Source organism: Solea solea, chromosome 6 (assembly GCF_958295425.1).
Source record: "Solea solea chromosome 6, fSolSol10.1, whole genome shotgun sequence".
NCBI classification, from domain to species: domain Eukaryota; kingdom Metazoa; phylum Chordata; class Actinopteri; order Pleuronectiformes; family Soleidae; genus Solea; species Solea solea.
In genome coordinates this window covers 5,485,125-5,496,936 of record NC_081139.1, presented here as the reverse complement: position 1 = coordinate 5,496,936, position 11,812 = coordinate 5,485,125, and the positions used below count along the sequence as shown (strand labels likewise).

Genomic DNA, 11,812 nt, shown 5'->3' with positions numbered 1-11,812 from the left:
GGATTGATGAATTATAATTAGCTTTTTAACACAAGGTTGATTTCTCTGTGGTCTCTAAATGTAGCAGGACAATGACAATGAATGGACTACCGGAGCTATTAAATTAAACCATCAAAGAAAAAGCCTTTTAAAAGTCAGTTTAAAAACTAAGACAAAAATTAGGCACAGTTTTCACTTGAAACTCTTCTGCAGCAGTAAAAGCCAACAGGATTGATCATCTGTATTCACTGCGGCAATAGTCGCGAGTCTTACATGGTCGGCCCTATGTTCACATCGATTTGAATACATTAATATTGAATGTAGATTCTTGACAGTTCGACATATGTCTGAAGCTCATTATAGGATTGTCATGAGTAAGACAAATATTATTTTCTCAGTAATTGCTGTGAGCCGTCTTTCAGCCACATGAATATTGATAAAGACACTGAATGGTCACTAACAAGCTGACTCACTGTGTTAAAGGGCCATGTTAATTCCGGGACAGAGAAGCACCAGGAAGACTGACAAAGTTGAATTGTACATTATCGCTTGTGATCATGTCTCTTGCGTTGCCCATACTTTGTATTCTGCTGGTCTCTGGCTTTTTCTCCCTCCCACTGGTTTCTTAGAATTATGCCTGATTATACTTACTTGTATAGATAATGTCATCCTCATAACATTCATTGTGTTGTGTATTTCCATAGATTATGCATACTTTGTAATAACTGAGTCTTTTATGTGTGAGTGAGCATGAAGCATGTAGAGCTGTATTTGGCTTTACAAAGCAGCAACAACGCAGAGTAACTGGATTTGTTGTTATGATGCGAAGTATAAAAGAAAGTGGTCTCATTATGAGTATGGCACGACTCTGCCGTCTAGGTAATTAAAACTTGTGCCCGTAATTTGTTTCTAAACCATTTTGTATTTTATTTGTTTAAAACCTATTCATGTCCTCCTGATATCTCTCTCTTTGACAAGAGCAGAGAAAACATTATTTGTTGATATTTCTCATTGTAAAGACCCATCATGAAGGACTATTGTTTATAAGGACACTCGACACATCCTGTTTTTTTTAGAGGTGTAATGTGATATCACTGGGTCAAATCAAGTGGAGGGCGTTTCCTTTTCTTGTGAAAATATTATTTTGTTTATTTTGAGCATTGTCAATTTGTGAGACTTACTTACATGTATGGAGCCATTTAGAAATGTGAATTAGCTCTTATAGCTGTTCAAACCTCAGGTGCAATCGGAGTAGCTGTGGATGAAGAAGCACATACATGGGTTTTGTTGATTTATGAGATGAGAGGAAGCAGTGCTGCCACATACATGCTGCTTGTGTGATGATTTTTCTCAGCTGTTTTCCCTCCCAATTTTGTCTTAAGTTACACCTCTGAGGAATATAACAGTCCACCTATTATCAGACAATCTTACAGGTCAAGAGAGCTGATAAATAATATTCTACTACATGTACTATGCCACTATTTACCATTTTTCGGCTCCAAACCGTTCATGGAGGTTGTCAGACAAAGTAGAATGTTCCAGGCCATGAGACGGACTTGTTAATGTAATCTGCAAACTGCAGTGAGAATCGTCTCATCACACCTCCATCTTTCCTCATCATGTTTGTGTGAACACGATTGCACTGATAAGAATGGAAGCAAAGGATGGCTTTGTCATTATTTTTCGTCTGTACCAAGAACATCTAATTAAACTGGATAATTTTTTCCCCCCGCAATGATTGCAAGCTGATTTTCTAATTTGAAGGCAAAGCTTTCTTTGATAGAGTGTACTTGTCTCACGATTGCCTCAGGAATAATTCTTTTAGATGTCAAGACCTTTTAAAGGACATAGCTCGGACAAACCCAGACTGCTGTTTAGCTTGTAATTCATTGTTACTGTTAGGACACAATTGTCTCCCCATCCTTTGGTTGCAATCTCAGTAACTGCAAGAATTGGAAAAAAAATTGCACTCAATGGTGCAAATCCCAAACACTGATACACACATGTACAAAACAAGAGACTCTTTTCAGCCTTTGCACACCTGTTGCCATGGAGATGTCCATTATCCCCGGTGATAGAACATCAAACAAAAAATGCACCATTTACCACACAAACACACTTCCTTCAGTAGACACACAGCTGCTCCAGAGCGCTGCAATAGGAGAAGAACAGAGGCTGCTGCATTTGTCTTACCCCACAGAAAGGTTGCAGTGTCACCAGGCAAGCAGGAAACCTAAAAATATTCATAATAAGGGAGGCACAAGTAAAGGAAAGACCAACTCAACTGCACAGTTAAGCTTAGTTTGAAATAGTGTCATTACCAGTGGCACAAATACTGGAATGGTTATTTAAATTATTTATAAAAACATTTTTAGGCATTCAATACATGTGGTATGTGTTCGATAAATTGGCAGAAAGTCAGTATGTATGGAATATTCCCATTTTAGTAGCATTATATAGATATATTTTAATTGAATTATAAAGTTCTATTGGAGTTTTAGCAGCAGTGGAGGTAATAATCAGTCTATGCTCTGTAAATATGAGTCAAATACTCAACTGAGATGTCTTGATCGAAATTGTGTCTTTGTTAGAATTAGACGACTTGCCAGATTAGAAGCCTTTTTTCATGGCAGGCATTTTGACGTGTCACTGTTGGAAAAGAGAGTAAGTGTAAATCATCAAATTAATGATGGCACAATTCCATTTGGCAGCCTCGGAGTGTTTCACTGTCACACTGTCCTTGCTACCCATAATGATATTGGCTACTGCTAAAACATCTCCAAAAATACCTGCTGTGAAAACGACCCTTTGGTGACCACGTAAATGTAGTTACTACAAAGCATATTCATGAACGCCCGCTGAGGATACTCTCTCATTACGTGACACTTGCAAATAATGACCATGGGCAATACTATCCACCAGGTTTGTGTTGTGTAAGTGTGTAATCACTTTAAAACCATTGAAAATTGTTGGGGCTTTTTTTTTGTTTAATAATCTTTAGCCATGGGAATGGTTTTGACAGCGGCTGCCATCTTGCGTCACCCCAAATGGATGTGCATTTCATGTTTTTAAGTGGAAGCTTACGACACAGAATGACTCTGTCCACATGAACCTGTTGCATAAACAAAGGAAACAGCAGAGAGTGCGGAGAGAGTTGTGTTTACATCCTATCTACAAGCTTGGGAAGGATTATTCTGTTTGTTGCACTCTGCGGTCTCACCATTGGGTGTCTCTAATTCTTACACTCCTCTATTGATATCTCGTGACATTTTACACAAGATAATTGATCTAGACATCAAACTACATTGTATTGCCTGGCAGTGCTTGTTAGCCTCAGTCACTTTTATCAATTGAAATGTTTATGAACCAGCTTCTGTTCTACCTGTTCCAGTGGCAGTTTTAAGTCTTGAAAGTTTATTTTTGCCTTAACTAACAACAGCAGGCTTAGTACAAATACCAGCATCAGCCCCTGAAACACTGAGGAACATCAAAAAATGTTTGTGTTGGTGCACAGAAGCCCAGTTAAAGGGCGTTTGTGGGGGATCTGCTACAGATACCCAAGTTTCATGTGGGTGTTTTAATCTTGTAGCTTTGTCCATCCGTCAATGCAGCGCTGATGCACTTTATTCAGAGAGCTATCATTTTTAATGGACTGGCTGACTCAGCGCTTTTCCCTGAAGTAGCTTTGGAGGCTGTTGACTTTAAAGTGTATTATTTGCTGTTTCTGATGTATCAGCTGAGGCATGGCATCATGACTCATTTGCATTGAAAGAAACTTCGTGAGGTGATATAGCATTGTAAGACAGCATGGGGCCAACGTAACCTCGTTGCTCCCTGCAGTCTTTCCCCCCTGTGTTTTCAATTGTGTGTTGGATATTACTCCCTGCAAGAAAAACTTCTATTTATTAATTTTTTTATTCCTCAGTATTAACACTGCCATTAAATCCTGTTATTAAAAAAAATAATTTATCTATGTAATACAACCTGTACTTTGGAAATTAGTTTTATAATTTGAATAACATTCTATACTTTACTCAGGTTGTATCAAAACATTTCACAACTGCAAATTGGCCTGTCAAACATTCAAACAGCCTGTATGTTCAGATTTTCCATTTAATATTTAATGATAGATTATACTGTCTTGAATATTAATAATAACAGGTGTGTTTTTATTCTATCTTTGACAGGTGAACAGTGTCTCTTGTGTCCTGGCTCTATAATTGTGAATCCTCCTGTTTTCTCCAATAAAGCAGAGCAATGCATAACTGTTCTCAACACTAAACCCATACCATACAGTCTAAGTTGATCGTGTTCAACCTAAGGAAAGTTTAGAGGTATAATATTTTTGTTGTTGGATTTCCTCTTCTTCTTCTTTTTTAAAGCAGGTGATGGTTTATGGAAATAATTTATCCTGTGTATATGCATGAACACGTGTATGTATACTGGAAGATGTGCCAGTGGAAAAAGAAACACCTTTCTTTCAGCCTTTCAGCACAGATCAGGTGTACTTCTTTAATCTTGTCACTTACATAATTTAATGCACTCTGCATTATATAATGGCCGTTTTGAGATGCGTTCTGTGGCTGAGTATCTGTGTCATGAAACATATAAGCCAGGACGAGCTTAGGATGTCGCTACAGTTCACACACTGCAGCTCCGTGACTCACTCTGGCTCTCTTCTGGTTGACTAAACACAACTCCCCCTCACTGGGCTCGACTCATCATGGCTTGCTACAAAATACACATCCTGCATTAACAATTTGTGGACTGAACTAATATTTTACTACACGATTCATGTATGTTCGTGTCCAGAGATAGATTTATGAGCATGGATGTACAGTATTTATCATGATATTTTTTCATGGCAGGAAAAGTGGGTTTTCTGCCATCAACACATTTTCTCTCATGCTGTACATACCATAAATTTTAAATTTCGAGGAATCCTTTCATGTAAAAGCACAGGTCCCAAGTGTCTTGTACAACAACCTAGAATACGTGGTGAATTATAGTTCAGAGGCCGTCTCTAATGTCTCATTTGAAACGAATAAGCCTGAAATTATAAGTCGCTGGGGTTCAGGATGTGGCTGTGTGAGTAGTTCAGATTGCAGAGAGAAAAAAATAAATCAACCCTTCAATTGCATAAAGGTCAAGGAACGTATTTCCATCTTTTCAGAGAGTATATCAGTGAGAGAGAGACAGAGAGCTTCCAGAAATCTCAGTGCTTGACATTGAATTTCAAATCCACTAAGTGGGCTAGTGAATATCTCTAAATTAGCGAAACAGCTCTGCATCCTTTAAAGAGTAATTGCCCATTGAAGGCAAAATAGAGTCACTGTAAGGGTCTTTTTTTTTCTCCTCTGCTCTCCACTGATGCCAAGCTCTTTTCCTTAGTGGGAATGAGACGTGTGGAATTCAGTTCCCGCTTGAATAATCGTCTCTCTGCCTCTCTGACCCGTCATCTTCTGGCTGTTGTTGAAGTAAAGCTTCGAGCAGTAAACAGTGCAGATGTACTCTGTTGCTGCTGACGGCTTTGGAGAAACCTGACCTGATTATCCTGCCATGAACTAGTGAAAGTATAATAGCGCGAGACACGAGAAGGTAAGGCTTAAGGAATTAGAAATAACCACAGTGAGCAAATAGTGTGAAGCATACTGTTGTGTAAAGAAATATGCTGTATCTACAGTATATTTATTTAAACACTATTTTGTTAATGCCTCAGTGGAACATCTTAGTGCACTAACACTCATTGTACACAGATTATTACATTACTTAGATGAAAAGATTATTCAGAGAAAATGCAATCACACTTATGGTGACATAATCGACCTTGGTTACCCTTTGGTTAGTGGCACCATCACAGGAGGGATTCATTAGACTGATCAGCTGATAGAAACACGGATTGATAAATCTCTCTACATCTGCTCTCCTTTTTCTGTTTTCATCCTGTTCTCTACCTAAGCTTTAAATTTACAAATCAAGACTCCTCCATCTACTCCTGCTAGATTGTTTTAATGGCAATATTCAATGAAAGATGTATTTGTATCAACAATGTCACATACTGCAGAGCCCACAATGGAGAAGAGATGAGGCAAAGACGGGTGGAGTAGGGGATTTATGGATGAATGGATGGATGTATAGATGGAGGGAAGGAAGGAAGATGCAGGAGGTGGGGCTTGCAGAGCCAGATGGAGGGTGTTTCCATCTGAACTCCACCTTAAGCAGGATCTCAGGAAACCCCTTCCACTGGTTGCACACGGCACGCAGTTCTACAAGGCTGCAGCACAACACACACACGCCTATGATGTACGGGGCTGATGACAGGAGAGAGGAGGAGGAGGGGAGGGGGAGGGGGAGGGTGAGAGGGAGACAGCCAGTAAGCGTGCAGAGTGAGAGAGTGAGAAGAAAAGGGCATAGGCAGCATGAGCGAGTGAAAGAGTGAGATAAGCAGAGAGAGCTGCATCTTTTGAGCACATTCAGCTTGCAGCAGTTCAAGAGGCAGGCGGGCAGAGTAGAGAGGGGGGAAGAGCAGCAGTACCTCACAGGAGGGACGAAACCACATCTCTCTCTCCCTCAAACACACGCCCTCAGACGTCACACTCGCATTTGTGAGGAGGCTCAGGAGGAGGAACACCACAAGCACGCGCTGTTTTGCTGGCGTAGCTTTGGAGAGCTGTCTCTTGAAGACTGGACCAGAGCTGCATCCATCGCCTCATCCACCCTTTTCACCTTGCTTTCCATTCCTACACAGAAGCAGCCTTCCATCACTAGCCCTCAGTTATTTGGACTGATTTACTGTCATTCATCTAACCTCTGATCAGGGAGCTTCTCTCTGTAACCATCTCTGTCTCTGTCTCTGCTCTCATTCAGTCAGCCAGGAAAATTCGAGGAACATTTAGAGAGCAACTCACCAACCGCCTAAGGGACCACTTTCAACTGCAATCATGAACTTCCTCCGACGTCGTCTCTCTGACAGCACCTTCATGTCCAACCTGCCCAATGGCTACATGACAGACCTCCAGAGGCCGGACTCACCTGCACCTCCACCCCCTACTACCACCTCACCTTCCCAGCAGGGTGCAGCCCCTGCCACGGCACCTGTCCCTGCCCAGTCCCCAACCAAAGCCCCAGCACCATCCCAAGTGCCAGCCAGCTCCCCTGCAGCTCAGGAGCGACGTGCATCCCAGCCGGCTCAGCCGCCTCAACAGGCCCAGTCTTCTAGCGGTTCTTCTGGCTTCTTCAGCTCCTTTAGCTCCATCACCAACGCGGTCAAACAGACGGCCGCATCTGCCGCCGGGTTTGTGGAGCAGTCGGCTCCCTCACCATCTCTCTCTAAGAAGTTCAAGATCCTGTTGGTCATTGATGAGCCCCAGCATGAGTGGTAAGATACAAGCAGCTTCAACGATTGGTTTAGTGTTGTCCAATTGACTTAAATGTGGTTGACGTGAATGGTAATCAAGTCTTGAGAATTTAGTGAACCAGTAACAAACATGCACCTTGTTTTTACATTTTTGCATTGCTCTACAAATGATCATTAGCGAGCTTGATATTGATTTATTTGTGCAGTCTTTAAGGGATCACTAATTCACGCCTTCAAACACAGTAATCACACACACACACACATATAATGAATTCATTCAGTTGTTTTTGACTGTGCCTCTTTGTGTTAAAATTTATGGCATCCTCTCACAGAAGCTGTTCCCAAAATAGAAATGCCTCCTTTAATCTGAACAAACAGGGTTGCATCTCTGTGGGGCTCGGATTCACACATCCCACCGCCCACCACTGTCACCTGTCTCTTTTTGTGTGTTACTCTGACGCTTTCTGACGCCATTGAGTGTGTATGCGTATGTTAATGTGTGTGCGTGTGTGAGTATTAGAGAGCATGATATTTACATCGTTTGACAGTGAGATCCAGATATTACTATTATGCTATCAACTCATATATCGTACACTGTTCGTATCAAAGCGTGTAGCTCTGAATAAAACGTCGCCTTCTACTTGTGAAATGTGAGCGCTCGGCACTGAAATAACGTTGCTGTTCCTCTCGCTGCTCTCCCTGCAAATCACATTTTCAGGCTGTGAAGGTTTTCTGTGTGAATGCCGATGATGGATTTTACAACCGTTTATTGCTGATATCACCTGGACTTGGTTTTATCTTGTCAGGCTTGTGTTGATGCCCGCATGATAAAGTGGCAGACACATGAAACACATTTGACCTTTTCATTTTTAATTGGCATGCAGTGCTCTCATATGGCAATAATTATGTGTTGTTTTACACACACACATACAACCTTGTGATGTGGCCAAAGGCATAGCAGAACAAGTGAATATGTAGACCTTGAAACTGAGAGTCAGGAATAAAATACTGACAGGAAGTCTTAAAATCTTCTTAAAATGGTCAGACGCTCCATGACAAATGGGTCAAATGGGTGGAACATCTTTGTACAATGATTTTGTAAAGTGATTCTACACTAATTTAAAAAAGTGTCTTTTTTTTAGTTGCCAAATGAATTAGGAAAAGCTATTTCCAATTCTAGATGAGGTAATGTTTGGCATACAATAATATGTAAACATGCTTTAGTGCCAAAAAAAGAATCAAATAATATCTGTGCGTCTGCACAATGTAAAATGCAAATGTAACTAAATGCATTGTCACTATTCGCTATTTTGGCATAGATTTTTGAACTTCTGAACTGAGCTTAATTGACGGGGGTCCTCTATAGAGTCTGAAAGCCATAATTTAGTCTAAATAAACTGGTGCCACGTAATGTCTGAGTTAGAGGAGGCTAAAAAATGTACCGAAATGTATTGGTTTTCAGCATTCACTGTGATGGATTTTATTTTTAACATAATCAGCACAGAATTATCTCTACAAGGATGCATTATGCATGTATATGCATGAGTACTGAGGCTCCACTACACATACTGAATGAATGTTAGAGGCATGGTAATCCTGCTGCGACGTGGTGACGTCTGGATGTGAGACACTGCAGCCTGCATTCTTTAATTCTCTCTTTAATAACCTTACACCACACTCGCATGTAGACATAATATTTTGTTTCAGACTAATAATGTTAATTATTATGTTAAAACTGGCAATAAGAAAATTAATAGATCATGAGATGTTTAGGTTAATGCCTTTGTCTTGAGCAACATAACCAGTAGAAAATGCAGCAAATGCCATTTCACTAACTGGAAAATGTATTATATCGTTATATAGACAATATGGAAAAAACATGTTTTGATTCTTGGCACATCCAGAGGAAATCCCCAAACCTGTCATACAAATAAATATTGCAGGAACAGAGCAACATCTGTGATGTCAAATAAGTAAATACTAAAACATTTATGTATTGTAATGCAATGGATTTGCAGCTCGAATCATTTTATTTTCATAAATGTGCCCATTCTGCTGTTAAAAAAAAAAAAAATCTCATAACATATCATCAATATTAATGTTTAGCCTTGGGATGGGGATGCTTCCAGACAGAGCTCCCCTTAAAGAAGCAGCCTACTAAATGTTATTGATTTGCTACTTAGTGAAGCGTCAGACGCAGTAAAATAACCAGAAAAACAGAGTCACCGTGGACTTTCTCTGACACTGCCCCCCTCTCTGATTAATCACAAAGCTTCATTCTGATCAGTTGAAGTAGCTGTTATCTGCACGTACAGAATAAATAATAAAATAGGGCCACACGGTGAGTGTAGTGGTTAGCGCTCTTGCCTTTGCAGCAAGAAGACCCGTGTTTGAGACCCGGTCGGAACATGGAGCTTGCATGTTCTCCCTGTGTGTGCATGGGTTTTCTTTGGGTTCTCCGGCTTGCTCTCACAGTCCAAAAACATGCAATATGGGGATTATGTGTGAGATTAGGTGTGAGAGTGAATGGTTGTTTGTCTCTGTTGTATGTGGCCCTGTGATGGACTGGTGAACTGTCCAGGGTGTGCCCCACTTGTCGCCCTATGTCAGCTGAGATTGGCACAGCACCCCTCGTGACCCTCATGTGCAGGATAAAAGGGTAGAAAATGGATGGATGTTTGCTTGGCAATCCTCTTCATCATCATATCCTTCATTTAGCAGGAAGTCACAAAACAATATTAAGGGAAAAGTGAATGGAATGATTGTTGGAAGACCCCAGCAGTTGACATACACCTATTTAAAATACACCACATTACATTTATTTGACAGACCCTTTAAATCTCCAAGTGTATCGAGACTCCTTGAAGTCTGAGAGTTGTTATTCACTGGCCGAATATGGGCAGTGACTCTGCTCACATGGTGCTTGCCAGGGCAATAAAAACAAGATATATCAAGCAAATGCAAAAAAATATTGATTAAAACAGGTGAGCACATACGTTCAAACACAGACACATTATTTACATGAATATTAAAAGGAGTTACCTGATCTAATGTTGAGGCTAAATGATTGATACATGTACACATGGAGACACAGAGCAAATATACGTTTATTAAGGCTTTGACACAGATGTCGATAGTCTAACGATCGATAGGGAGTCGGTGCATCTCAGAGTTAAAGGAAACCTCCCTCCAGTCACATAACTGGATCTGGGTAACTGATTAGATTGTGTAAGCTCGGCGTCTAGCTCATAAACTGTAAAGAGATCTGTGCTGTGGGGTCAACTTTAGCTGCACTTCGAAATAATGCCGTTTTGAAAATCAATTCTAAAATGTATGTTGAAAGCCAATGCTGTTGGTTCACTTCAGAGGAGAGCCTTGAGTGAGACAGTGATTAATGACTCAGTGGTACGTTTTTAGAAAATACAATGCAGCCCGGCATCTAAACTGTTGAATCCAGCAAACAGAGTTTGCTGAACCTGGCAGGCGCTGAATGCTCAAGCACAGCCAAGACACAGAGGTTAGAAATCAGGGGAAACATACAAGGTAATAAAAGGATTGAAAGACTGAGAATGTAGCCAAAGCGTTTCACCACGGTGAATGTGTAAGGAGCTGACAGTGTGTACTGGTTTAGTTGATTAAACAAGTTGAGTTGAGTACACAAGACACACAGACAAGAGCAAGAACCATACAAGGACAGGCTGCACACATTGCTGGGAATGGGAAGTAAGAAAACATAGGGAAACTGGGGATAAAGCCGCATGTTGGGGAGCAATGTGGGAGCACCTCCCCCTTAATCTCTCTCCTCTTGCTACAGAAAAGCAGAATTAGACACCTCACTTCTGCTGGTGAATCTCACCTCTGCTGGAAAGCAGGTCTTTTTCTAATCACAACAGGTATCCGTTTGAGAGTAAAAGCACTAGGGAACGCATGGCTTCATACTTCATACATAAGAGTCCTGGCATTTTAATTTTGATTTTCAAAGCATACAGAACATAGCTGCAGCATTGTAAATCAGAAGATGTCATTATAAAGTGACCTAAATCAATGAAACAGTCTATGGATGCACAATATTATCGGCACAATATTGGTATTATCAGGTTTAAAATGTATTATTGATACACCAAGATCCCCCGATATGACTAGAACAGTAGGTTGAATTAGTTTTTTAAACAGTGGCCCACAATACAATTCAGCCCATGAGATTAAAGGCACATTAGGGCCAATTTTGCTATTTACACAGCGTGTAATCTCGGCACAAAGTGCGGCACAATGTGCAAGGGGGTTGTATTTAATAACTTTAATACATTTCTGGGTATCACATCAATTAAGCCAATCAGAGTTTCGCTTGTCAATCCCTATAAAATCCAGATGCACTTGTGCCTGACACATTTCTCATTAACTGGCAAATTCACGATAAGTGAACGATTCTCTGCTGAGGAGATGGATCTGCTTGTGTGTGAGGTGAAGGTGTGACAG

The 11,812-nt window shown here is 40.6% G+C and overlaps 1 protein-coding gene across 1 annotated transcript in view; it reads left to right on the top strand.

Moving 5' to 3' along the window:
- Nucleotides 1-6,398: 6,398 nt before the first annotated feature.
- The window catches only part of syn2b (synapsin IIb), a 57,547-nt gene continuing 52,133 nt past the window's right edge, over nt 6,399-11,812 (top strand). Inside the window, exon 1 of the mRNA XM_058631265.1 lies at nt 6,399-7,357. Within this exon, the coding sequence (XP_058487248.1) occupies nt 6,921-7,357 (437 nt within the window). The 5' untranslated portion in view covers nt 6,399-6,920. The remainder of the gene's footprint in view (nt 7,358-11,812) is intronic.